General features: G+C 29.9%; 2 protein-coding genes across 5 annotated transcripts; one reads left to right on the plus strand and one right to left on the minus strand.

Moving 5' to 3' along the window:
• Window positions 1–2,441: 2,441 nt before the first annotated feature.
• LOC134681348 (uncharacterized) lies at window positions 2,442–16,409 on the minus strand. 3 transcript variants are annotated; one of them, XM_063540945.1, is made up of 5 exons: window positions 16,221–16,409; window positions 8,384–8,444; window positions 5,717–5,807; window positions 4,765–4,817; window positions 2,442–4,072 (listed from the first exon to the last, which is right to left on the minus strand). In XM_063540945.1, the coding sequence occupies exons 3-5, from the start codon at window positions 5,805–5,807 to the stop codon at window positions 3,164–3,166; spliced, it is 1,053 nt and encodes a 350-aa protein (XP_063397015.1). In that variant the 5' UTR covers window positions 8,384–8,444; window positions 16,221–16,409; the 3' UTR covers window positions 2,442–3,163. The 3 variants fall into 3 exon arrangements, with proteins under 3 accessions (XP_063397015.1, XP_063397024.1, XP_063397005.1); XM_063540954.1 differs by lacking the exon at window positions 8,384–8,444; XM_063540935.1 differs by lacking the exons at window positions 8,384–8,444; window positions 16,221–16,409 and adding an exon at window positions 5,971–6,061.
• Window positions 16,410–16,431: 22 nt separating this feature from the next.
• LOC134681364 (recQ-mediated genome instability protein 2-like) lies at window positions 16,432–26,752 on the plus strand. 2 transcript variants are annotated; one of them, XM_063540967.1, is made up of 4 exons: window positions 16,432–16,550; window positions 21,548–21,738; window positions 23,145–23,247; window positions 26,532–26,752. In XM_063540967.1, the coding sequence occupies exons 2-4, from the start codon at window positions 21,571–21,573 to the stop codon at window positions 26,681–26,683; spliced, it is 423 nt and encodes a 140-aa protein (XP_063397037.1). In that variant the 5' UTR covers window positions 16,432–16,550; window positions 21,548–21,570; the 3' UTR covers window positions 26,684–26,752. The 2 variants fall into 2 exon arrangements, with proteins under 2 accessions (XP_063397037.1, XP_063397044.1); XM_063540974.1 differs by having other exon boundaries at window positions 16,441–16,508.
• Window positions 26,753–26,886: the final 134 nt, after the last annotated feature.

Genomic DNA, 26,886 nt, shown 5'->3' on the forward strand with positions numbered 1-26,886 from the left:
ACAAGTTTTGTTTCACCATGTGAAATTATCTTATTATCATCTTTTTACTCTGGTACATTAACTAATAAGTGATAGATTTCTCTTATAGAAGAAATTTAAAGGTCTGAGTGACTATAAACTATACAGTGAACAACACCTGTTGTATTTGTTCAATGGGACAAAAGAACTGCAAAAAGTTTAAATGGACAGGTAACTACCAGGTGAATCTATGGAAAGGTTCAATTGGGTTCCAATAAAATGAGCAAATTAAATGTGTTACCATGAACATCCTTTTCTTCCAAAAATAATAGTTACAGCATGAAATAAAACAAAATCTCTTTTTATATCCCAGTTTAAAGGATTTGAAATTAACCATACATGTAAAGATGTATGGAATTTGGGTTCCTGTCTTATTACAGGATCATGGATTGTTTGGATGTTATTTCAAACTAATTTTTCAATGACTGTACATGGACTCAAAATTAAATTGGTATAACTCTATTGTAAACAAGGGAAGTCTACAAAATAAGCACAGAATAAACTTTTGTCTGGTACATAAAAAAAAGTTTGTTAAAAAAAACTGACAATTTAGGTAAAATTAGGGTATTCTCATGTTAGCAAATTTATTTTCATGACCAAAAAAAAAAAATGCAAACCTAAAGGCAATAAAATGCTTTGCCATGCACAGCCTGCTACGACTGCAGATGTATATTGAGCATATAAATAACACCATTTTTTTTTTTATGTCAGTTGAAATCAAACATATTTTAATTTTAGATCCTTTAGATCAATATGGACTAATTTGAAAACAGGCACAGGTAGACCCACATATTTCTATTCAGCAGAATTCTCGAACTACATGTACATATCTCCTTAATTCCATATGAAAGTAAATCCTACTAACTATTGAAAATGTGTACATTTAATTTTTTTCTAGCTCCTCTTGTGTGAAAGCAGAACCTTTTTGGTCACTATTTATGTGTTGCGTCTAAATAAGAATTGTAACACTTTATAGTGACTGAACAGGTTAAACAAATACTTCTTAGGAAACAGAAAAAGAAGACAACTTGAAACAGCACAGCCATGCCAGTATATGTATGTATAAAACTCAGATCAGAATAGCATGGACTTGTGAATTTATTGTGAGGAAAGTTATCAATAATTCTGCAGATAATGAAATTTATTCAAGTGTTTTGTACATTGCTGTTAAGATTTTCACACAATCAGTGAAACATTCAAACAAGCTAAACTGAATTTTTATTACTGAAAGTTTCAAACATTGACAAATGTTTTATTTACCAAATAACTCATGTGTTTCTGTGAGAGAAAAAAAATCATGTTCAATTTTTGGAATTAAAAGGGAAAGATGATCCTTTTCTCGCTCTGGTGCATGTCAATTGTGAATATATACTTACGGTTACCAAATATATTTTCTTTATCATGATACTCACATCAACATTATCAAGAAGTACATGTACATCATAGGAAAAATGCACAGACTACAGATAAAATGTTTAAAACACCATATTTTGAGTGCATCTCCTGCCAAATCTGTACTAGATGAGTATAATTGATGTAAATAAGGTAATTTTTGGAAGAAAAACCCAAAATAAAAAAATAAAAATACCTCCAATAATGTACTATAACCCCAAAATCAATTCTTATCTTCCTTTTGAGTTTTGTGTATGAACCTCCTGGTAAAATTTCATGGAATTCCATTTACTTAACTCAAGTTATTGTCTGAAACCAAATGCGTTTTTTTTAACATACTTGTATTTCCCATTTCCATTCTCAATTTTTTTTTGCTATCATATAAGAACTTGAAAAGTAAGCTACATTATGTACATGTAACAAAAAAAATATATGCAAGAAATGACATAAAACTGACTCTGAATTAAATAGTACATGTCAGATATTGATGTAGAACTCACAAACTGAAGATGATCAGAAATACAAATGTTTTTATTCGAGTCAGATTTATTTTTACCGAAGCCCTTCAGCGCTATCATTTAAAATTATTTAGTCAAAATTTAACACTAGTATTAAGGTTTATCATAACAAATTGGCAAATGCAGTCTTATTATCACCTAAAAAATACTGTGTACAGACTGACATGTGCGGTTTGGGAAGTTTTTATGTTTTTAGATATATAAAAGTTAAATTTAATTTGCATATCTGAAAGATAAAATCATTTTTGGCAAAGATCTGGATTCAAAATATTTTTTTGTCCTATGCTTTTTTATTCATCAATTTGGGAATCAGAATATTTTTTTCAAGAAAAATAGCATTTTCCATCTGAACTTATAATTTTATTTTAGATATAAACAAAACGTTATTGTAGCCTTGGACATTCGTTCTGAACATGCATGAAATATTTGCCACTGAACGTTAAACCACCAACAACCAATCAATATCTAGGACATTATAAAGCTGGCATTTAAGGTAGCGCCTTCCTCATATTACAATAATTTTAGAGTAACAAAATAGTACTGAATATTAGAAGTAGATTTCAAGTACTACAGATTTTTGGTACAGACATATAGTACCTATGCAAAAGTAGCTGTGTAGTACACCTCCATGGAACATGTAGAACAAAACAATAAAACTCATATCAATAAAACACATATCAATAGAACAACACAATTTAAGAAAGCACAAATCAATAACTCAAATCAATAAAAACACATACTTAAAACAATAAAAACACATACTTAAAACAATAATAAATAACAGAAAAACTGTTTAACAAACCTAATGAATCTGCATTACTGAATTCAACAATACACTGTATATCAATAGAAGTTGACACACACATATTGGTACCGTGAGCAAAACTAAATCAAAGCTCACGTGAGCAATGCTCATGAAAGATTGCATTCATTTTGACATTGAAACTAAAAACTACATTATATATCAAGTAATAAAGACAATACTGTGGATTTCTAAAAATGTATCATGGCTTAATTTCAAGTATTGGAAGGCTTTACTATGGATTGGGAATGAGATATCTACTTTGTCCATATTTGTAGTTAGTTCCAAAACTACAATTACAGACAAAGAAAGATAAGTCAGATTGTACATACTACTTAATAAATAAACACTGACATCATTGATATTTTTAAAACAGATACCAGATTCATGTACAATTTGTGTAACTTCCATAACAACTATGCATATACCTTCATTACAAAAATATACTACTTGCTATAACTTCACTTAATTTTGTCTTTTTTCTTACGAAAAATAAACTACTTTCTCTACAGAGGTCACCAAGATAGAACCATAACAAACGACTCTGGCTGTAAAATCTCTGGATTGGTATTCTAGGCTGGAATTGAAATTTTGGCGAGTACATACAGTAGAGCACCTGCTGGTCTGTGTTCATTATATTCATTGCAATTAATTTTTCAACTGCTTTTTTATAATCTTCAACCATAAGAAGTAAATACTCAGGTCTTCCAATGAATAATCCACCTGCTAAAAATACACTATTACTAAACATAATTTCTTTTGGCGTCATGTCAACATACTTATCAATCTGTACAAAGGCTATATGATCGTCTTTAAGATTTTGTGGAGGTTTTAATGAAAAAGTACCTTTTTCATTTCCTCTAAAATAACCTATATCCATCCATGCTAAATATTTAGTTTTTACTAATTTTTCCTTTATCACCCTCTTTATAAGATCATACTTTACATGCATGGCACATGAATAAGAAGCCATGACTGTATTTGGATACCATTTCGGATAGTTTGTTTGATTGTAAATTTTCTCAATTTTTGATTTTAACCCAAATGCCCAAAATTCACTTGGCTTTACTAAAAATATTCTTGTCATATGTGCAGGAAAATGTGATCGTTCGGCTTTAAATCTAATTGCTAAATCTTCTAAATCTGTGTATAGAATAATTTCATTGTACACAAATGCATAATTCTTCATCCAGCTGTAGTAAGTTTGTGTACTAAATGTTTTGAACGGACCTTTCTGGAATTTTCCGAGATTAAAATAAGCTGTGACAAATGTGATATCCTTGCTTTGATTGCGTTTCAAATACTCCTCTGCTCCATCTAACACGTCTGGTGGTACAGGATTCTGAAAGCAAAAATAAATACCAGGTTGAATCTACATACAAGTTATAAAGTTTAAAATTCATTGAAAATATAGGTCAAATGAGGCTCTTTCCAACCCTGTCCGTTGTACTTCCCCTTGGTTGTGGCCGTTGGCTTCTTTTTATTAAGTGCATGTTTCCCAGTTGTATATGCCCTTGTTTCCAGTAACAGTAAACATAAGTAAAATAACTTTTACAACAAGGATATGATTACAATAAATTAGTCAAAGTTTTAAAAATATCTTTATGAGGTATGACTGTCTGTATGAATTTAACTTATTTCAGACAAGCATGTGTTTTTGTGTAGCTGTTTACAGTATCATTAAGGCTTCAATGTGGTTACATTTAACTGCATTTTAATAAATATTAAATTGCCATACTATCAACAATTATGTATTTTTTTCGGAACGTGAAGCTGTTCTGTTAAAGTACTTTGGATTTATTGTTCATTGCATACCAATTTTCTTGAATTTTGTTGGTTCAATGTATAGATAGAACACAGACTTCAATTTTCAATGATGTAAAAATTTCTAATAAGATTGTACAAAAACTTTTGAAAAATCATGAAATCAAGTATCACCAAAAATATAATTCTTCTTTAATTGACCACAATTGGTACCCACAAAACTAAATGAATCCACAGAAATTGCATAAACTTTGACCTTTCTGATCATACCTTAAAATTAATATCAGACCATCCCTCTGTTATTATATAATCTTGGTAACAATCTGTAAAGAAACAAACACTAGAAAATATAGCTTAATATACAAGAAAATATAGCTGTATATACCAAAGAAAATATAGCAATATACACAAGAAATAAAACTCATGATCCTTTTTTATGTAGTTTTATTCTGAATTTAAATACATTTTTTTCTGTTAATTTCAGGTAGTCATCCACTAGGCTTCCATTGGTACATTTGAATCACTGATACAAATTACTAACAATTATCATTAGCTTAAATTGGGACATTGGATTCACAGACAAAATAATGACAATGAAAATATGCAAATAAGGTTAAATTGGTACATTGGAATCCCTGATATGAAAAGGTTGTAACAGTTAGCAAACATAAGTACATTACAATTCTGAAAAGGTGGTACCTAACACTACAGGGAGATAACTCTGTAAATTCAGCTTAACGTTTTAATTACTTTGTGTTGTTAAGGGAATATTAAGCTTCTCAATGATCAAAACCAGTGTTTGCCAAATTGCAATATGACCAGTGTAATATTTCTGACAAAATGGTTGGTTCAAAATTTTTTAAATTTTATATTTTTGTTAAAGGTTCAAAGTAAATACTTTGTCAAAATTTTATGAAAATTAAACGAGACAAATTAATTTTAGTGAAAGTGTTTGGTACCATCTTAAAGCCACATAGGAATTAGCTGGATCTGCTTAAACTTTTAAAGAGTACTGATATCACCTTCTGTTTGATGAATGGTTCTTGTCCCTTAGTCTTTATAGTTATTTATGATGCACTATATAGGCTGTTGTTTGTCTTTTGTTTTTTACACAATGATATTGTTATTTGGTTTTCAACTTATAAGTTTGAATATACATGTATCTCTTTATTATCTTTTACCTCTCTTTTATGAAACTATAAGCACATTAAAGCCTACTTACAGAAAACTAACATTACCAGGTAAATGGCTGCTGGTAAAACATATGGTACTGGTCCTAAAAGTTTTATCCATACCTTGACCCTGTACAACATCTGAAAAACATCAATTTAAAAATGGGTAAAGCATGTTTTGAAAGAAAACAAAAATTACTGGTTTCTATTTACTGCTTTGAATAATTCTGGTAAACTATGCACCACATTCTCTTTCCTCAAGCCAATTATGAGCATTTTTTTTAAAGAAATTGTACACTCTTACTTTTTCAAGCCTACATGTATTTATGGTTTTTATTTTCCTCCTAAAAAGTCCCATTTTGTAAAAGTTCTAAATGTATATAATTTTATAGGTATTATACAATAAAATATTGGTTCAATTTATCACATCTGTTTTTGATTGACTTTTAAAATTGATCATTAGTAAAATGTAATACTACATGTTAAGTAACATGTGTGAAAGTGTGTATGAGGTCAATAAAATCAATATAAATGGGGAAAACATAAAGAACAGAGAATAATGGGGTGCTAATTAAAATTACAAATATACAAAATGAAGAATAACTGCAAAATTTTATAATTGGGAATATAAATATACTGATTTACATACTGAAAAGAACAATAGCCAGAGTACAGTTATCAAGTACTGTAATTACAGAATAGCCCTTTTGTTTAATGATATAAATGAATAATGAGGTCAAAATTAAAGAATACAGAGATAAAGACACCCCCCCCCCCCCCCACCCCACCCCCCCACACCCACACACGCCATCTGTTCCCTTATGTGTAGCTGTAAAATCAGGAAAACTTGTTCTATTGTTCTATATATAAACATTACATATACATATTATAATTACAATAAAAACAGATTATTAAAGAAATTCATTGATTTTTATTTAAGCATTCGAATTGTTTTCACTCACAAATTGAAAAAAATTAAGACAAAGTTCTTTTGAATTTAGACATTTAATTATATAAACTCGGCTTTTAACTGTCAGTAATGAATTTATTGTGTGCATATATAGAAATGCAAGGTTAATATTGAGATAACAGGATAATCTGCATACAGATATGTCACATTTTATGTGTGCCAAATATAGGAATGCAAGTTTTTATTCCTGGGAAACCCATCTAATAGCAGAGGCAGATTTAGGGAGGGGGGGGGGGGGCTTTTTTGAAAAAAATTGGTTGCTTATATAGTGAATCACTGAAGCGTGACTGGAGCGGGCCCCCTCTTAGGTCAGTCAGTGGGCCCCCACTGATGAAAATTCTTGGATCCGCCACTGAATAGCCTTATTCATATTAACAAAAATCTTAGTTTCTGAATTTACATTATATGGAAGAAGAAAAACTTATCTAAAGCAAAGATCAGCAAACTGCAACTTTAAAAAAGAACATTAGACTTCAGTCAAGTCTTCATATCCTAAACCTACCCTTTTAGTGTAGAATATGTATGCAGTGGATTTCACACATAAAAACTAGTTATATAAACTTATATCTCTCTCAGAAAGTACAGTCCTTAGAAGTGAGAAATAACTTAAATATCTCCATCAATACATAATGTTGAGTATTTCTGAGATAACTGCCCCAAGTAATTGATACAATAATAATTATAAATTCTTTTTTTTAGAGATTGTAATTAGAAAGTTTCAACAACTTATTTTCCCTGAGGCCCTTGTGTGTAATAAAGATGTACTCATTGTCAAATTAACGATCAAAAGTAAAGATATTAAAATGGTAACCTTTTATAAAAATATAGGTTTTTTTTGTTTTAAGTATACCTGTAAAGATCATATACTCTAAAAACAGTAATTTATGAAAAAAGTAAAATAATAAAACAACTGAACTCCAAGGAATATTCCAAATGGAGAGTGCCTTACTAAATTGCAAAATCATACCTTTTATAAAAAAAATATTTTAAAGTATACATGTACATGTCAAAATTGTATACTCCAAAAACAGTTATCAGCATATCTGTATATGCAAAAAAGTAATATAACAAAAATACTAAACTCCAGGGAAAATTTTAAATGGAGAATGCCTTGAAAATGGCAAAATCAAAAGCTCAAACATATAAAACAAATAGATAACAACTGTCATCTTTCATGAATTAGAACAGGCTTTTCCTTATGTAGAAAATGTTGGATTAAAGCGGGTTTTATAGCCTGCTTGACTTTTCACTTATCATGCTTGTTACTAACCATCACATACAATTCCATTGTATTGAAAACAATATGTGAGCAAAATAAACACATAAACTGTAAAAAATGTCAAAAAATAGAGTATACATGTAGGAGTTACCATTGTGTTATAATCTTCATCACTATAAAACAAACATCTACATGTATGTCAACTTATCAGGAATTACCAGGAATTGGGTTGGACATACAATGTATATACTTTTTGTAAACTAGCAAGTTAAAAACTGCTAAAGTTGATATAAAAATAGGACTATTATACTAATATATTATGTCCCAGGTATAAAGCAGTGCTAAAAGCATATGTACAATGTAAGCAATAACAAAAGCTAAAATTAGTTCAAGAAAAAAATAGAACTGCATTTGTGATAGAATGGTTAAAACATAAATTTATTTGAAGCATGTGATGAAAGCTGTTTCACACCATACATAAATGTGCATATTTTATATATTACAAGCGGTTATTAGGTGATCTAGTACCTAAAACTGTTGCATGCCTTTCTTCAGTCATTATGACTTTTTCTCCCTTCATTTCGAGCTGCTGTAATAAAAAAGCTATGTATGTTTATCTTCTATTTGTTTTACTTAAATTCAGGATAAGTCTGTATATATATATATAATTTTGAATTTCACAGGTAGATACAACAAACATTGTTAAAAGCATGTATGGATAAATTCCAAATGATGTGTTATTTCGGGGAATAGGATCAAAGGAGGGGTTGGAGACATGAAAAAAAATAGGTTAATGAAAATCTACTCTGACATGCATATCTAAAACAACTGAGTCTAAGATATGTTAGACAATAAAATTGTGTGTTTTTGATTTTTTCAGTATCCATCTAATGAGTTAAGCCTTTTCAAATAATATTTATAGTTCATCCTTATGTTGTGCTGAAACATCATTGTCCCAGATTAGGAGAGGGTTTGTACCTTCCACATTCTGCCACATTCTCTATGTGCCTGTCCCAAGTCATAATCCTGTAGTTCAGTGGATTGTAGTTGGTTCATGTTTATCATATTTGTTTTTTTTCCTAAATTGTTTTGTTATAAATTAGACGGTTAGATTACACAATTGAATATTTAACAATTGTTGCATATTTTTCATGTCAGGTCCTTTTAAAGCTGACTTTACAATATGGGTTTTACTCATTGTTGGGCGCTGAACTGTTGCCTTTAATAGCTTACATCCACTACATTTGAACTTAGTGTATAGTTGTCTCAATCGTTCCACATATCTTTATCTCTTTTCATTTATCAAGTATACACTGATCAATATTCACATTCTAAATACCATCCTAGCTTAAATATGACAAAATTTTGGAGTCAATATAGATGACTTTTAGTTTTTGGGTAGCTGTCTCATAAATGCACACCTAATTTTTTCTTTTATTCATTCACAATACCTTATTATTATCGTAGACTGACCTATTTAACCACACAATTAATTGAACAACTGACACCACAGCAAGACCAGAAACCTGCTATTGCTAAATTAAGGGCTTGGACATGCATATCGAAAGTATTTTACATCCTAATCATGCAAAATATTTTTTACATTAACATGCTCTCGAAAAAGGGTCAATAAACTAAATAACACAATTTGAAAAACATCAAACTTAATATAACCATTAGCCAACAATAAAAAAGCTTAAGGCCAAAAAAAATAAACAGTTCACCACAGAAAACTTAATATTAATAACACATAGATTAGGGAGGGTAGCCTTTAAACTAATTTACAATGTAACCCCACCACATTCTGTATGCATATGTCTGTCCTAAGTCAGGAGCCTGTAATTCAGTGGTTGTCATTTGTTGCTGTATATCATATCTGTTTTTGTTCATGATTTTGTACATAATTCATTAGTTTTCTTGTTTGAATTATTTAACATTTGTCATTTCTGGGCCTTTTATCATTATAACAGCTGACCATGTGTAATGGGTTTTGCTCATGATGACCTATACATTGTACATTTAGTTGTGAACTTCTATGTTATTTGGTTTCTGGTTGACAGTTGTCATTAGCAATTATATTACAGCTTCTAATTTTTATCTATACCGGTAATGTAGATGAAACTTAAAAAACGTGGATGTTCTTAAAAAACTTTTCTCTTGAACCTAAAATTAAAAAGCTTATAAAGTTAATGACTGTTAAATGATGGCAACTATATCTACCTATCAATATTTACCTAATGCGGGGAAATATCTGCATGCATTTTAATGTACTCATAATTCTATGAAATCGTCTCTACCATGCATTCATTACCCGCTAAACTTATTCCCATGCATTGCCTGGCAAACATTTTGCCATGAATTATCTGGTAAATATACATTGTATTGGCATGCATGCACCACTTAGAATACACATATTGCCATGCACTACATCTATTTACAGCTCAGTTCTAAAATCAATCCCACATATAAATAAACATTTCCATAAAACATTTATTACTTTCAAAACTTTAGCGTGTTATTTTTAATGAAAAAAAGGGTTGTCCTACATACTCTTCAATGGTAGATTTTTTCATGATGCACAGTTACAAACATAGTTTAATTTTATGATTTTTTTTCTGTTGAAAATCATGGAAAAATAATCCTATAGATACATGTATAGGAAGATGTGGTGTGAGTGCCAATGAGACAACTCTCCATCCAAATAACAATTTAAAAAGTAAACCATTATAGGTTAAAGTACGGCCTTCAACACGGAGCCTTGGCTCTTACCGAACAACAAGCTATAAAGGGCCCCAAAATTACTAGTGTAAAACCATTCAAACTGGAAAACCAACGGTCATGACGGTCTAATCTATATAAACAAAACGAGAAACACGTATATATTACATAAACAAACGACAACTACTGTACATCAGATTCCTGACTTAGGACAGGTGCAAACATTTGCAGCGGGATTAAACGTTTTAATGGATCCAAACCTTCTCCCTTTTTCTGAAACAATGGCATAACATCACAACATAGAAAAACATACGATAAAATATCAATTGGCAGGCTTAACTCAATCAAAAAACGTATGATTACACAATGGACGAATAAACTTGACATTTAGTATGAAAACAGGCCAAACATAATTTCAAAAGGGCTCTTAGGGACATTTAGACAACTTCCTGTTAGGGTCAAGTGTTGTAAAACAACTGCATCATAAGGCTGAGGGAGGAAAACGTGTAAAAAATACACATTTAGAAAAAAATATATGTAATTTATGTCAGATCCAATTTTTTAAACACAAATTAAAGTAAGAAAAATTCTTTGTTCATGATTTATTGAAGCCTTACATGTCACAATGGTTTCTAATGGGATTGATTTCCTTTTAGTAGTAAATGTGGTAGATACTTAGTTAGCTGTACGCATAAGTACTTCTGTATAGCTCAGTCGGTATACCACTGTGTCTAAACCACACCGGCAAAATTTGCTCGGACTCGATGCTATCTAACATCCGGCACAATGACGGAACACCAATAGACAAAAGAAAGGTAGGTTTCTCCTTATTGTTTTATTCTTTTTATGATATCGAAGAATATATATACATATACAACTATTTTCTATTGTGAGATGCAATAATTTCTACAACCGTTCTCTATTAACGGAGAAATAAGTCAAAATGCATGTCAAAATGACGAATTGAGTGAAATTGTTTAATTTCTCGTTAAATTGTTCACATTGTACGGAAAGAAAGGTACTGTCAGATAGATATTGACACGGAGATTGCAAATTTAGTTATTATGAGCATCTCAATAATTGTAACTCTGTGTATGGAACGAAAGAAATGGGTCATGTCAAAATCGAACTGGCCTGTTTCGTCAATGTATACAACCCGGTTTCGTCATAGATTTCAAAATGCATAACCCGGTTTGGTCAAATAAAAAAAATCATAATCGCATTACATTATAATTGATTATTTAACTTCAGCGTTCAAAAGGAGTTTTGTGGGTCGTTCGAAAACAGCGGCTTATTATTTATATGAGTCTCAGATTCAAATAAATAATAAGCAAATTCATACTCTTATAGCCGACACATATATTTTAATTTTACTTTGCATTCCGAAATTTTTTAACAGCATATTGAGATCAAAGCTCTCTAAATATGTTTTTTCTATATAAGTTATGGGAAAATATGTTGAACATTTTTAAACTTGAAATTAAAGTTTACGGTCTTAAAAATCGAAACACACAATTGAAATGTGATTTTCTCGCAAAAAAGAAGGGACACCTTTATAAGTAATCTTATCATTCCATGTATGTAATCTTTTCTACCTTTGTTATAAAAAATAAATCTTCTTAAGGATAAACGTTGATAATAAGACAAATGTATATGCATGCATAATCGACATAGAAAAACGAATGTAGGGTTACAACTACCATGCATTAAAATAAAATTTATTTATCACTATACTGCTATGTACAAATTAGTATAATAGTCTCAGGTCATCGATATAATTCAATAATAATTATGTTGTTAAAATTATTAAAAAAAAAACGAGTCTGCACTGTCGCCATTGTGTTATGATGATCGTACACTGATGTTGGTCAATATATTTTGACAATATATACAGACAGACGAATTCAGTTTATTTCAAAGTGGGCGTATTTCGAACAACTTTTACATACCGCCGAGCGTAGCGAGTCGAACAATATTTTGATTATTCTTTGCTTTACAAAATCTTTAAATACAGGAATCAATAAAGTTTTGGCAACCAAAGGTGGGGTCGGGGCGTGCAACATATACGTCATCTAGATTCAACACTTATCTTATAAAGTGTATACCGAATTAAAATATTGTTAGAAATGAGAAAACAGGGACATCCGGGAAATCGGATTATGTCAGTTGGATTATGTTTCTCATAATAAATGCCGAATATCAAGTTCTTTTTATCGATTTCTATACATTTTTTTCCAAATATATATAAAAGTTATATAGGAAAATGATAAGGCAGACACATATACAAATAAATCGACTTGGCCGATATCCTAATAAAAATTATTGACCTTTAATTACGATTTTTTTCTCCATTTCTTCGCGTTTTTACACGCCCGTCCCAATTTTGACAGGCTGTATTATTGTATGCACCCGTCTAACCGTCCGTCCTTCCATCCGTCCGTTCCTCCATCTATCAGTCATTCTGTCCGTCCGTCCGTCTATCTATCCGTCTGTCCACCATAAACATGTCGCACCGTAACTTCAGGACAGCTTATCTTATTTTCTTAAAATTTAACATGATCTGTAAACCTCTTAGGGAAAATCAAATTAAATCTTTTTGAGTTACAGAACATGTAAGTGAAACAGGAAAAACATCAAACTTTATACACTTCTAAGTTATATAAATACTATAAACTTCTACTTGCTTTCGATTAAACTAGAAAAATACCATTTTAATCATTTACTTATTACACTTAGATATATTCAATTTAAATCTAATTTGTTTAAATAATGATTATTAAAACTAATTGTTTGAAATGAACTAATTATATCATATTTTGTTCTGTAACATTAATAACAATGCTTATTCATGATATTATTATTATAATGTGTATTATCATTAATCTTATTTGTTATATTAGTGTTTTATTCTATCGTCTTTGAATCACTAATAACTTTATATGAATGAAATAAATGATAATAATTTTGGTGATGTTTAAAATTTTGGTTTAGAGGTTTTGATTTTTTTTTGGTAAAACAAAAACAAAAAGGGGGGTGGGGGGCATTTAAACATGAACAATTCATAAAAATTCCAAGCGACAACAACCTGACCATAGAGCAGAAAACAGCCGAAGGCCACAATGGGTCTTCAATGAAGCGAGAAACTCCCGCATCCGGTGGTGTCCTTTAGCTGGCCCCTTAATAAATATGTATACTAGTTCAGTGAAAGTGGATTTCATAGTAAACTGCAAATACATGTATATATATCATATTTAATGGATAATTTTAGCTATGATACAAGTTTTGGCAAAAATCGCGAATTTACTATAAAGGCTCTGTCATAGGACGAGTTAAGGTTTATTCATCATTTTTTATTATTTGTACTTTGTACTGTTTGTGCCAGCGACAACACTTTGACTCAGTCCATTTCCCGAGTCACAGGCTTGTAATTCCATGGTTGTCTTTGGTTGCTTTATACCATATGTGTTTTGAACATAAAATAGGCAGGTAGTTTTTTTGTTTGAACTGTTTTACATTTATAATTTAGGGCCCTGTTATAGCTTGCTTTCATGCAGTTTGTGTGTTTTTCTCATTGTTTAAGGCATACGGTGACCTAAACTTGATTAATTCAACATCATTTTTGTGTCTAAAAGAAAGTTGTCTCATTGTCAATGTGTATGGGATAAGTGGTTACCGTCACTTCTTCTAAATAAGACCTAGATATAAATGACGGTCATGTTTTGCAAACCAACTTTTATTCACATTGAAAATACAATACTGTCAGATATTGTTTTCGAAAGTTATCTTGAAGTTTCAATTGAATTCGAACTGTAAAAAAGATGAATTTGAAATGTAAAAAAAAATGAATTTGAACTGTAAAAATAATGTGAAAAACATGCCTATAGGAAAATAAAATGCCTACCAGAAACGGGGAGAAAGTTACAAATCTCATTGCTATGTTATGGATGCTTAAGTGTGAAAACTTGCTTTAGTGCGCAAGGAACACAGTATATATAGTACCAGAAAATCTGGCAGGACTGCATGCATGATAAACTTGTGCAGAACAGTATAGACTATAGTCGGTTTGGGACTGTTCGTCAATGATTGAATGCATAGTGTATATAATTTAGTATAATAAATTAAAATTATGGCACAATCAAAACACATACTTTTATTTTTCATCTTTACATACTACTATTATAAACAAAGAAAATATAATAATTTTACAAAATATTAAATTAGATACCAGTGTTTGATATTGAGAATCAATATTCCATTTAAAATTAGTTTGAAGTTAAGTGAAATAAGGGATACGCCTTTCATTAGGAAAATGTGTATTATCATAATTAACTATGTCCAAAAGTGCCTGTTTAAAATAGATTTCAACACGCCAAGTTTACCTTACAATAAATATATATTCAAATTCTCGAAATACAATGTTCAGATCCGTGCCAAAGTTGCTTTTCATAAATTGTTTGTTAAAAAAAACAACCAAACCGGGTGATATATATAGACGAAACCGGGTGATTGTGTAGTAACAACATTGACGAAACCGGTTTATTTTAATTTGACATGACCCTTTTCTTTCATTCCATACACAGAGATACAATTAATGAGATGCTCATAATAACTTAATTTGCAATCTCCGTGTCAATATCTATCTGACAGTACCTTTCTTTCCGTACAATGGGAACAATTTAACGAGAAATTAAACAATTTCGAGGCAAGGTTCACTCAATTCGTCATTTTGACATGCATTTTGACTTATTTCTCCGTTAATAGAGAACGGTTGTAGAAATTATTGCATCTCCCAATAGAAAATAGTTGTATATGTATATATATTCTTCGATATCATAAAAAGAATAAAATAATTAGGAGAAACCTACCTTTCTTTTGTCTATTGGTGTTCCGTCATTGTGCCGGATGTTAGATAGCATCGAGTCCGAGCAAATTTTGCCGGTGTGGTTAAGACACAGTGTATACATGCTGCCTTGTACAATTTTGTTACACAGAAGTCATGGGTTAGAGTCCGGAAGGAGACAACTAAATTTGTAATGAAATACATGCTCTCCAGTTACAGGGTATTAATAAAAACTCTTAGAAAAGTACAGTGTTTAAACAAAGCCCTGAATAGCTTCAAATTGTTTGGAGAGTTGTGTGATTACTATCATCCAACGGCTGTTTTGTCAGACAAGCTGGGAAGTCTGAGTAATCTCAGACTACCTACATTGTATTACAGTGGAGCTTCTCTCAAAGAGAGAACACAGGAGTTTCAGATCCTAGCAATAAATTAAAGCTAATTGAGAGAATCTTGATAGTCGTCCTTATACACCTTTATCACTGGGAATTCAAAATCCTGTGGCTTTAGTGTAAGCGAGGATTTGTATAAAACTATAGCTATACAAATCCTTGGTTTTACCGTTTAAAAAACACACTGATCATGAACTTGTTCAGATTTACAAATCATTTTTGTTTTCAGGTTTACAAATCATTTAAACAGTGTTAATGTTGTTACACAGGGATTTAGCGTGAAGTCAAATCAAACACACATCTTTGATCTCAATATCTCAACAGGATAAACACATTCCCTATTTCCATTCTCAATTTTACTACATAATAACAGAGACATATAATAATGTATTATATGTCTCTGATAATAAGTACATACATTGTAAGCTTATAATTCGTCACCGGTCTTCACTGTGAGATTCAATCGGGACATCATTTAGTTGCCGCTACAGGATGTGTCCAAATCTTCAGGCATCAGATTATGTAAACATTGGTGGGGGGGCTCATGATGTCATGATCAGAAAACGACCCAGCCTCATCCATCTTTAAACCGGAAGTACAATAATATTGATTTCATTCCCCTTCACCTATATTATCTTTATAATTTCTTGTTTATATTTGTGTTTCTCTACAGATGGTATATCGGAGTTCGTACATATAATTTCATGTAAATCAGATCAACACAGAATATGTGGTTATGATACTAAACGTAATTTTTCAAAGTCCGTCCAAGGATTTGTATAGTTAGTTGTCTAACTATACAAATCCTTGGTCCGTCTATATAAAATATCAACATAATTCATCTTTACAAGCCCCCTCCCCCCTTTACAAATGCCCTGAAATTTATGGACAAAAAATAATAATGAAAATTGCATTTGTCTGTATTTACTCCTCAAAACGACTCTTAGCACATATACTAACCTGTCCAGTTTGAAAAGAATAAAGCAAAGCATCCACTTGATATATAAAAAATCAAATTGATTTTCTTCGTTCCTGCAGAAGGTGTGAAAATAAACTAAATGAGGATACATCTTTGAGATGCTCCCTCTAAGGTAACATTCATTGAATGGATATTTACACAACAGGTGATTTAAAGGATGCAGGTGTCACTGAGGAATGAAGGACAAAAAGTCACATACTTAGGACAAAAAGTCACAGTTGACATTATTTTAATAAAATATTATTCTTCGTCTTATCTTATACATATTTTTACAATAGTTTTTATAACATCCTTTGAAATTAAAAAAAAAGACAATTTTTTTCATTATAGTATTTGGATGATATATTTATTTATATCTATTAGTTTCTCAAGAAACAGATGAATTTCAAACATGATATAATTAATGAATATATAATTTGTTAAATGATTTAAGAATGTAGCATATTTTTGTAAAATAATGGGGGATATGAATTAGTATTTTTTTTTTAAATATTCTTCTTTATAACTAATAACTTAATTTGACAGTATCTATTGTCATGATTGTGTTAAAACGAATGTAGAAAAGAAAGTCACTGGAAAAAAGGTCACAGGAAAAAAGGTCACAGGAAAAAAAAGTCAAAGGGAAAATTAGTCACAATATATATTTTGTATGTGCATGGATTTGTACACCATACAGACTTTTTACAATGAGCAACCGATATCATACTGTATAGCAAGCCATAAAAACACCTGAGACAAAAAAAATGAAAGACAATTTAGTGCATTGATTTGTACACCATACGTACCGACTTTTTACAATGAGCAACCAATACTGTATAGTAAGCCATCAAAGCACCACACAAAAAAATGTAAGACAATTTAGTACAAAATTTATACAGACTTTTATCAATGAACAAAGATCTAGAGCAAAACTCATATCATATATAGCAAGTGATACAAGACTAGATGAAAACAAAAAAAGACATCTTAGTACATGGATCTGTTGTTCAGACTTCAATTTGCATTATTAGAGGTTTCTGCGACAAAATCATATTTTAAAAGGAAATTATTTTGTGACATTTTGTCCTTTAATACTAATCTTTGAAATTTCCATTTGTGATTTTTTTTGTCTGGTGACTTTTTGTACTACATGTACTTAGCTCAAATTGTCAGTTGTGACTTTCTGTCTGTTTACCTAACTGCTTGGACAGAAGTAACAATATCAAATGCTATTAACGTGTTTGTATATTTTTACGTATATACCAACAGCATTTATTATCTTTCTGAAATACAAAATTCATTCATCTATTTATTATATATCAAGTGGCTGCCAGGCCAAAACATTTTTCCAACTGGACAGGTTAGTCTGAACTTAGTGTAGTATTTGAGGTGTAAATACAGCCATTTTTGACCATTTGTTTTGATGAACCTTAAAGACAAATGAGATGTAAAAAGTCTTCTTGTAGTGAAAATTTCTTCAAAAATCCTTGGATGCAATAAACCACTGCCATAAAAAAATAATTATACAACATTTGAAACAAACCAAAAACCTTTTGTTATGCTAATTATGGAGTGGACAAGATGGCGGTGTCTGCTGTTTTCAATACACATACACAAACGTTTTATAATATATTATATATTGTTTACTTATAAACATTTATAGCTTTTTATTCACCATTAATACAATTAATGGAGACCCGTATCCTATCTCCCTGTTACCTGAGAGATAAAGTAATCTACATACCTGTACTACCACCAGTATTGGCTGTATATGATGAATGTTAGATTACACATTTCTTTATTAAAGTCAAAATATATGCAACTTCATAGCAGTAAGGCAGAATAAAAATTTACATAAATATGGGTTTATAAGTGAATGGATTATTTCAAATTATTGTAATTAACTTACATTAAGAAAGATTTGCAGATATATATATTGCTGAACTGGACATCAATGTCACTAAAAGTGCTAATTAAACTAGCAAGTTATCAGGTCCAAAATTCCAGCTGAAAATTGTAAAATCTCTAGTTGTGGCTTAAAGCATGGAAATAATATTACTTCCATGCTTAAAGCAGATACACATATGTCTCTGCTTAAAGTAAGAACTGTGTATGGTCTGATATTTTTTATGGCAATACCCCAATTCCAAAAAGTGACACCCCAATTTCCGTTTGACATCTTAATTTTCCATAAATTTCAGTTAATACAAAATATATTTCTAATATAGATTAAATATATGTCAAATAAATATATTTTTTCTACTTTGTTGAACATTTTGGGTGGGGTGCCATAAAGAACTCTTACTATAATAATACATGTATACTGCAGTCATTTTTTGTAAAGTTCAAATTCAAATTCAATATACAAATTTACCTTTCTAATAAAGAATTTGACATCTGAAGTGAATATCCTGTCAACTCTCAGTGTATACATTTTGGCCATTGATAAATCAATTCATTTTATTTGAAAGTCAACCAGACATTTTTCTACTCTGTTGAAGTTGCTATGGTAATTATAGATCAAAGATTTGAAAAAGAAAATATTCATTATATGAATTAAATTTAGTTTCTATTGTATATGCCTTTAAGTTTATTTCTCAATTTTTTATTAAGTATTCACAGATTTCTCATTAAGTTAATATATTGCTGTCTATAAGGTAGTTTATTTAAACCTTTATCAATAAAATCAATTTAAATGATGATCTAACAGTAAGCAAACAAGACTTTAGGTGCATTCATTTTATTATTTATTTAAATTTTTGAACTTTAATTTTTTTTGTAGATATGATTCAAGACCTAAGTTATATGCCTTAAGGGCATACGATACAGTTTTGATCCTGTATTTACAAGTTCATGTAAATTTGCATATAGGCTATTTTTTACCTGATTAAATCAAATATGTAATAAAAAATATACCTTCATGTGCTACTTTTTGCGTAAAATGGGGTCGAAATTTTGGATATTTGCTTGAAATTCAGATTTGTAGCCGTAATTTCTCCTTCGAAAGAAAGACATTACTTTTTTGTTATAAAAGATAAAAACAAATTGTTTTTTGTTAAATAATCGGTAATTTCTGTATTTTATAAATATCTTTAAAAATATGGGTTTTTTTTTATTCAGAAATGACTCATATTTATCAAATGTTCATGAATTGAGGAAAAAACGTATTTTTGTACTGCATGTTTATCACAATTAAAAAAAATCCTCTATTTACAGTTTCATAAAATTTGGGTCACATAATCTCCCTGCAAAATGAAACCAAATGCCGTTTTGAAAAATAGGGGTCCATGAACTCGTTTTCAAATTAAATCAGTTTCAATGATAAAAATCAGTCGAAAAATGCATCTTTTCCCGATATGTCACAGTTTAACGTCGCGAAAATAACAAATTACGTTAGCAACGTCATTACCTTCCCTGTAACTGTATCGTATGCCCTTAATGTATTTGGGGGCACACAACTATTTTCTAATATTAGTAAGGCATAGCTATATATTTCTGTTTTCATAGGTAACATAAAACTATATTTCCTACAATATATCTCTGCCTACACCAAACAAGCAAGCTGTACCTTTGTCATACAACTATTTTAAAATATGTATTGCAGGAAAATTGAATGTGATTTTATCTTGCTTTATTTAAACACTTGTTCTAAAATTATCCCATCTCATCTATGGTGAGGTTTATATGTTTGATAATGATATTAACCCACAGAAAGTGAAAAGCCAGTGTATATATGTAATGGGAAATAACTCTAAATAATTTTCAAATTTTTATTTTTAAATTGTCTCCCCTAGAACAAAAAACATCTTTCAAACATTATATAGATATAGGAAGATGTGGTGTGAGTGCCAATGAGACAACTCTCCATCCAAATAACAATTTAAAAAGTAAACCATTATAGGTTAAAGTACTGCCTTCAATTATGTTTATTATATTTTTTTTTTTCTCATATGAATATTTGTTTTTAGGAGCCTGCACTCAATAATTCCTTGGCCTGAAATGTGGTTAAAAATCCAAACTATTTTGTCATTTTCACCTTCACCAAATTTGGTATTTTTGGGTCTGTTATGGTTGAAAATTCAGATGTTAATGATTCAAAGAAATTTAAGAAAAGCTCTACAATAGTTGTTTAATTTCACTTTCTTACAAATCTTTTTTGAATTGGAACATCTCTTTTTTTGTTACTATTAATTTTTTAAGTAGTTGGGTACAAATATGGCCATACTGCACGCTTATTAAGTCTACCATGAAACAGTTTTACAAGACTTCTGAGAAACTTATATTATTTTCCTAAGTTCATTAGTTGCCTTATGTCGGAACTTTTTACTTTGTAAATTGAAAGATATTGGGTAATTGTTACTTTGTTTATATTAGGATTCTCTGGACTCTATTCCAGTATAAAAAAAATTTCAATATCTAACATGGAACCATCTTTTGTGTTAAAAATATGTCACAATGTTATGCAAAGTGAATTTAACATAAAATTAATTGATGTAGGTCTATGTACATTGTATTGAAATTCTTGGCCAATTGAATAAATACAAAATCTATAGTTCTCTGTGGAGTTCATTTAAAGGAAACTTTTAATTTCTCCTTGAAAAAAATTCATTATGATTAATTTTGCAATACAAAAAAACAATCTTCTAGTAATTGAAATACATGTACCAATACTGAATAATAACACTGTGGAATCATTACATTAAAAGGGATACCAATTTCATAGGTTTATTTTAGACTTTCAAATATTATTTGAATGTTCATTAAGATATCTTTTTAAATCTCTTTAGACGTGTAGCTACAGAACCATAGAATGTCAAAATTATTGGATTTGCCATCAAAAAAGATTTTTATAAGAGACTTACAGCAAGCAGTAAAATGTGTAACAAATAGCACAGAGAATCAACAGAAAAGTATAAAGGAATGGCAATCCAAGGGAAGAACATTTAGTGTTGTTTGGATTCAGGGGACAGTACTTCAGGTAAGTTTGAAAACCCGTTTTTTGTGTGTATTTTACTGATCAATACTGAAAAAGTAAACAAATAAAGAATCTTAACTTCAAGGGAAATTCAAAACTTAAAGAAAGTCCTTAAAAATGGCAAAATCAAAAGCTCAAATACATCAAAAGAATTGAAAACAACTGTCCTTTTTCTGACTTGGTACAGGAAATTCCTTATGTAGAAAATAGTGGATAAAACCTGGTTTTGTAACTAGCTAAACCTCTCACTTGTATGACAGTCCCATAGAATTCTGATAGATGAACCAAGTTTTTTACAATTAACTTTTATCAAACATAGTTCAGGTGAAAAATTCAGACATAGTTGTTTTCTTTTTCGAAGGCTGTACGGCACCCTACTGTTGTTTCATATATTCAGATAATCTGAACTTTGTTGAATAGTTGACCAATTGCCAATCATACCACATCCAATTTTTTTACGAAAGCGAAGGGAAGCTCTGTAAAGTTATGATATAATAAAATTTTAATACATATACATTTTTTTTTCTTTCTCAATTTTTTTTGTATTTAAAAATTATATTACCTCTCCAATATTTTTGATGAATCCTTGGGAGCGAACCTGCATAATCTAGTCAATATATTTATATTGCACGAGGAAGTGAGTACATGTATGTTCTCTAAGTTAGGTTTGTAACTACATGTTGAAACCTTGCAAAATACTTGTTGATCAAATTTATTAACTTTGTGGTATGGCTTGGTCGAGTAAACATAAAAACAACAATTTCTTTGAAGCCAGTTATATAACCCGGATCAATTAATGTACCTGGTATGGCTTTTTGACTAAATTCCTCAAAATTCTAATAAGGGGGAAAATTTCTTTGTCAAAAGAATTTTCTCTAAACAACAGTGCGACATATATCCTATTATTCACTTAACCATTTATTCAAGAACACAAATATGACATTGTTTGAAAAAACTAAATTTCTCCCGACTATTATATTTAAAAAAATAATCTTTAATTAAAAATTAGGCATTTCTCAAATTGAAAATTTTATATTCATCTCCTCTCTTTGTAAAATTTCTAGTAACCAGAAGTTAACAATACAGTGTTTGAATGACATTTGATTTCTGGAAAAAAATCCCATTTCAAATGTATACAAATGGAATCTTGTTCAATTTTTGAGAATTCATCATAAAAAAGCATTGGATAAAAATGTTTGTGAACTGTTTTCCAAATGTTTTCAGTCCACATTACAATTTTACACTGAAAGCAGCTTCACAGATGAATTACAGATTCCATGGAACCCTTTTAAAAATTTTAACAATTGAATGAAAACTATGAATATGGAATTTATCGAAAAAGTTTCCTCTTTTATACTAAAATTATATATCCATGATTGCATTTAACATTTTCATTTTGTTTTCAAAAGGTATCACATGACTCTGACATGATGTTGATAGATGATGGAACAGGGGTAGTAAAAGTAATTGGATGCTGTAAAATACCTCATATGCCTGAAAAGTTGAAACATGGTAATTCATATTTTTAATATGTACAGCCATTTATATAAAAGGACAAGGGATGATTAAAGCCATTTTTTAAAAGCTTTCTTACTGATGAATTTTTATGCCCCACCTACGATAGTTCGTCAGTCTCTTCCGCTTCAGGTTAAAGTTTTTGGTCAAGGTAGTTTTTGATGAAGTTGAAGTCCAATCAACTTGAAACTTAGTATACCTGTTCCCTTTGATAAGATCATTCTAATTTTAATGCCAAATTAGAGAATTTAATCCAATTTCACGGTCCACTAAACATAGAAAATGATAGTGCGAGTGGGGCATCCGTGAACTGTGGACACATTCTTGTTTACAAATGTTTTATTATTTAATTACATTACATTGATTATCACAATTTTGAAGTTCTGATGTCATACTGATGGTAAAAAAAATATGGATTTGATGGCAAATTGTAAAAAAAAAAATGGTCTGAAAGTGCTTGTTTGCATGATTTCAGCAACAGGTTATTTCAAAATTAAGCTAATCATTGTTGTAGGACTAGCATAGAATGACATTCAGAATAATATAAAATTTCTTTTTCCCTAGATTTTCTCCAACTTTTACTTATTGTTAATTGTGTCCATTAAATTCATAAATTATTAGACACCATTCTCAGGGATATTCATGACCTGTTTTATGACACATTGGATCACTTATTTGTTGTCTATGAGACTATGACACATGGGATCAATTCTCTGTTGTCTGTGAAATATTGGGACCACTTCTATGTTGTCTGTTACATACTGAAGTAATGCACAACTCATTGAAAATAGCTTAGCAGAATTACCACAATTTGAGATAATTCAATCACAACATCTAAATGGTTAATTGTTTCATATAGCTAAACATAGCTGTTGAAAGTTGTGGGATTCCTAAATGTCTAGATCTACTATCACTTTGAAATACTTTTCAGCTAATCAGCTTTAAGATAGTTTCTTTAGTTTTGTTTTAGATATCTGGTTCCCATAGTCTTGTATATTGATTTTTTTGGGAATGATTAATGATCTGTTAACCTGTAATGTACTTTTCCAACCTTTGATCTGACACTTGAAAAATTGAGTTATTGTTGCTAGCAAATATGTTGACATAACTGCTGATCATTAAAGTGCAGCTTAACAATTACACTTTTTGATGGTGAAAAAAGAAAAAAAATGAATAACTTTCTTTGCATGATAAACTTGTAAGAGTTATCATTGATTGAATAGATTTCTATCATTGATAATTAAGAACAATATCAATCAGGAAATAGGAATTGTGAAAAGATGTTGAGAGGATAAACAAATTGTGATTGATGGCATAAAAAATTACACGTCACAACATATATTATTCATAGAATTACTTTTATAAAAAGTCATCACAGATATCAGGCTTGCAAGTAAGTATGCAAACACAAGTCTTATCTTCACAAGACTCATTGGTGCTAAAATCTAACCAATAGAAAGCCTTTTTAATTTATTTTTAAACATCTTTGGTACTGGTACATAGGACAATTTAGGTTTTCAACTTTATTTTCTAAAAACAAATATTATCATGAACATATAAAAACAAATTCTTGCACCAACTATCAATTTCAGCAGAGAATTGTGTCTTGGTTATTTGACAGTTGTGATTTTACTAAACAGTATCTTACAGCTATTTTAAAGTTCATAGTACTGGGAACTGTGCTACAGACAACTGATGGTCACACGACAAGACAGTGTGCAATCACCAATAAATATTCATAATCATTTGATGTTTATATAACAAGACAATATATAAGTTATCAGACATTTCATGTTTAATTTACTAGTATACCTAATTATTGTATAATATATTATTATATTAAGTAAGCTATGATTGATATAATAGGATATTGAATATTTTGCACTTTATATTGCTATATCAAATACATTTATGGTGATTGGACAGTTGTTGATCATAAACCAGAACAGAACACTTCATAATTTCCCAGTTGAGAAATATATTATTACTTCAATATTCATAGGTTATTGAACAGTTGATGTTTATATCTTGCTATTAGTGTTAATAGTTTATAAATAAAGTACTAGTATATTGTTCTGGTGTCAACAGTTTATATGAAAGTATATTATGATATAGGTGTTAATAGTTTAAATTACTGTATAGTATTATATAGGTGTTAACAGTCTAAATTACTGTATAGTATTATATAGGTGTTAACATTCTAAATTATTGTATACTATTCTATAGGTGTTAACAGTCTACATAATTGTATAGTATTATATAGGTGTTAACAGTCTAAATGACTGTGTAGTATTATATAGGTGTTAACAGTCTAAATTACTGTATAGTATTCTATAGGTGTTAACAGTCTACATAATTGTATAGTATTATATAGGTGTTAACAGTCTAAATTACTGTATAGTATTATATAGGTGTTAACAGTCTAAATTACTGTATAGTATTATATAGGTGTTAACAGTCTAAATGACTGTATAGTATTATATAGGTGTTAACAGTCTAAATTACTGTATAGTATTCTATGGGTGTTAACAGTTTAAATGACAGCATTGCATGCTATAGGTGTTAACAGTTTTTATCAAAGTATATTATCCTGGTCAAAAAAGTTTATATTGAAGTATACTATGTTATCGGTGTTAACTGTTTATATTAAACATAATTTTCATAACAGTTCATATCAAAAATATTAATTATATGTTATTTAATTAGTATTTACAGTTTATATATAAGTATAATATCCTGGTATTAACAGTTCATACTAAAAGTATAATATGCTGTTTGTGTAAACAAATATAAGAAGATATGGTATTAGTGCCAATGAGGCAAACAAGTCACAATTTATAAAAGTAAACAATTATAGGTTAAGGTACGGTCTTTAACACAGAGTCTTTGCTCATACAGAATATCTAGCTATTAAGGCCCCCCCAAAAATTACCAGTCAAAAGGGAAAACCAACGGTTTAATCTATATAAAAAAAACAAGAAACAAAAAACACTAATGAAGCACATCAACAATTGACAACTATTGAACATCAGATTCCTGACTTAGGACAGGTGCAAACTATTGCAGCAAGATTAAACGTTTTAATGGTACCAAACCTTCTCCCTTATCTGAAACAATAGTGTAACATCACAACATAGAAAGACACACTATAAGATATCAATTGGAATGGCTTAACTCAATCAAAACAGTTCATATTAAAAGTATATGCTATTTGTGTTAACCGTCTGTATTCAAGTATAATATGCTCTATTGTTATTTACCAGTTGATGTTTATATTACAGGGCAATATGCTATGGTTATTGGGCAGTTGATGGCAGTAGGAAATATCCCAGTACTGAGGGCTCTTAAATTTCAGAACTTAACAAACCACTTAGTAGACCTAGAAACATGTTGGATACTGGAAGTTCTGGAACACATACAGAATGGTGAATAAAAACAATGACTATTACACACATTTTAAAATGTATATTTTCTTATAAATAAATATATTTTTCAAAGCATACATGTAATTTCTCCTTATTTTGATGTTATTTAATATTATTTATTTATAATCTTTTCAAATTTACTTTTGGGTACAAATACATATATATTTTCAAAGCAAGGACATGTTTATTTGATAAACGAGCAACAGGCCCT

Source organism: Mytilus trossulus, chromosome 1, assembly GCF_036588685.1.
Source record: "Mytilus trossulus isolate FHL-02 chromosome 1, PNRI_Mtr1.1.1.hap1, whole genome shotgun sequence".
Taxonomy (NCBI): Eukaryota; Metazoa; Mollusca; class Bivalvia; order Mytilida; family Mytilidae; genus Mytilus; species Mytilus trossulus.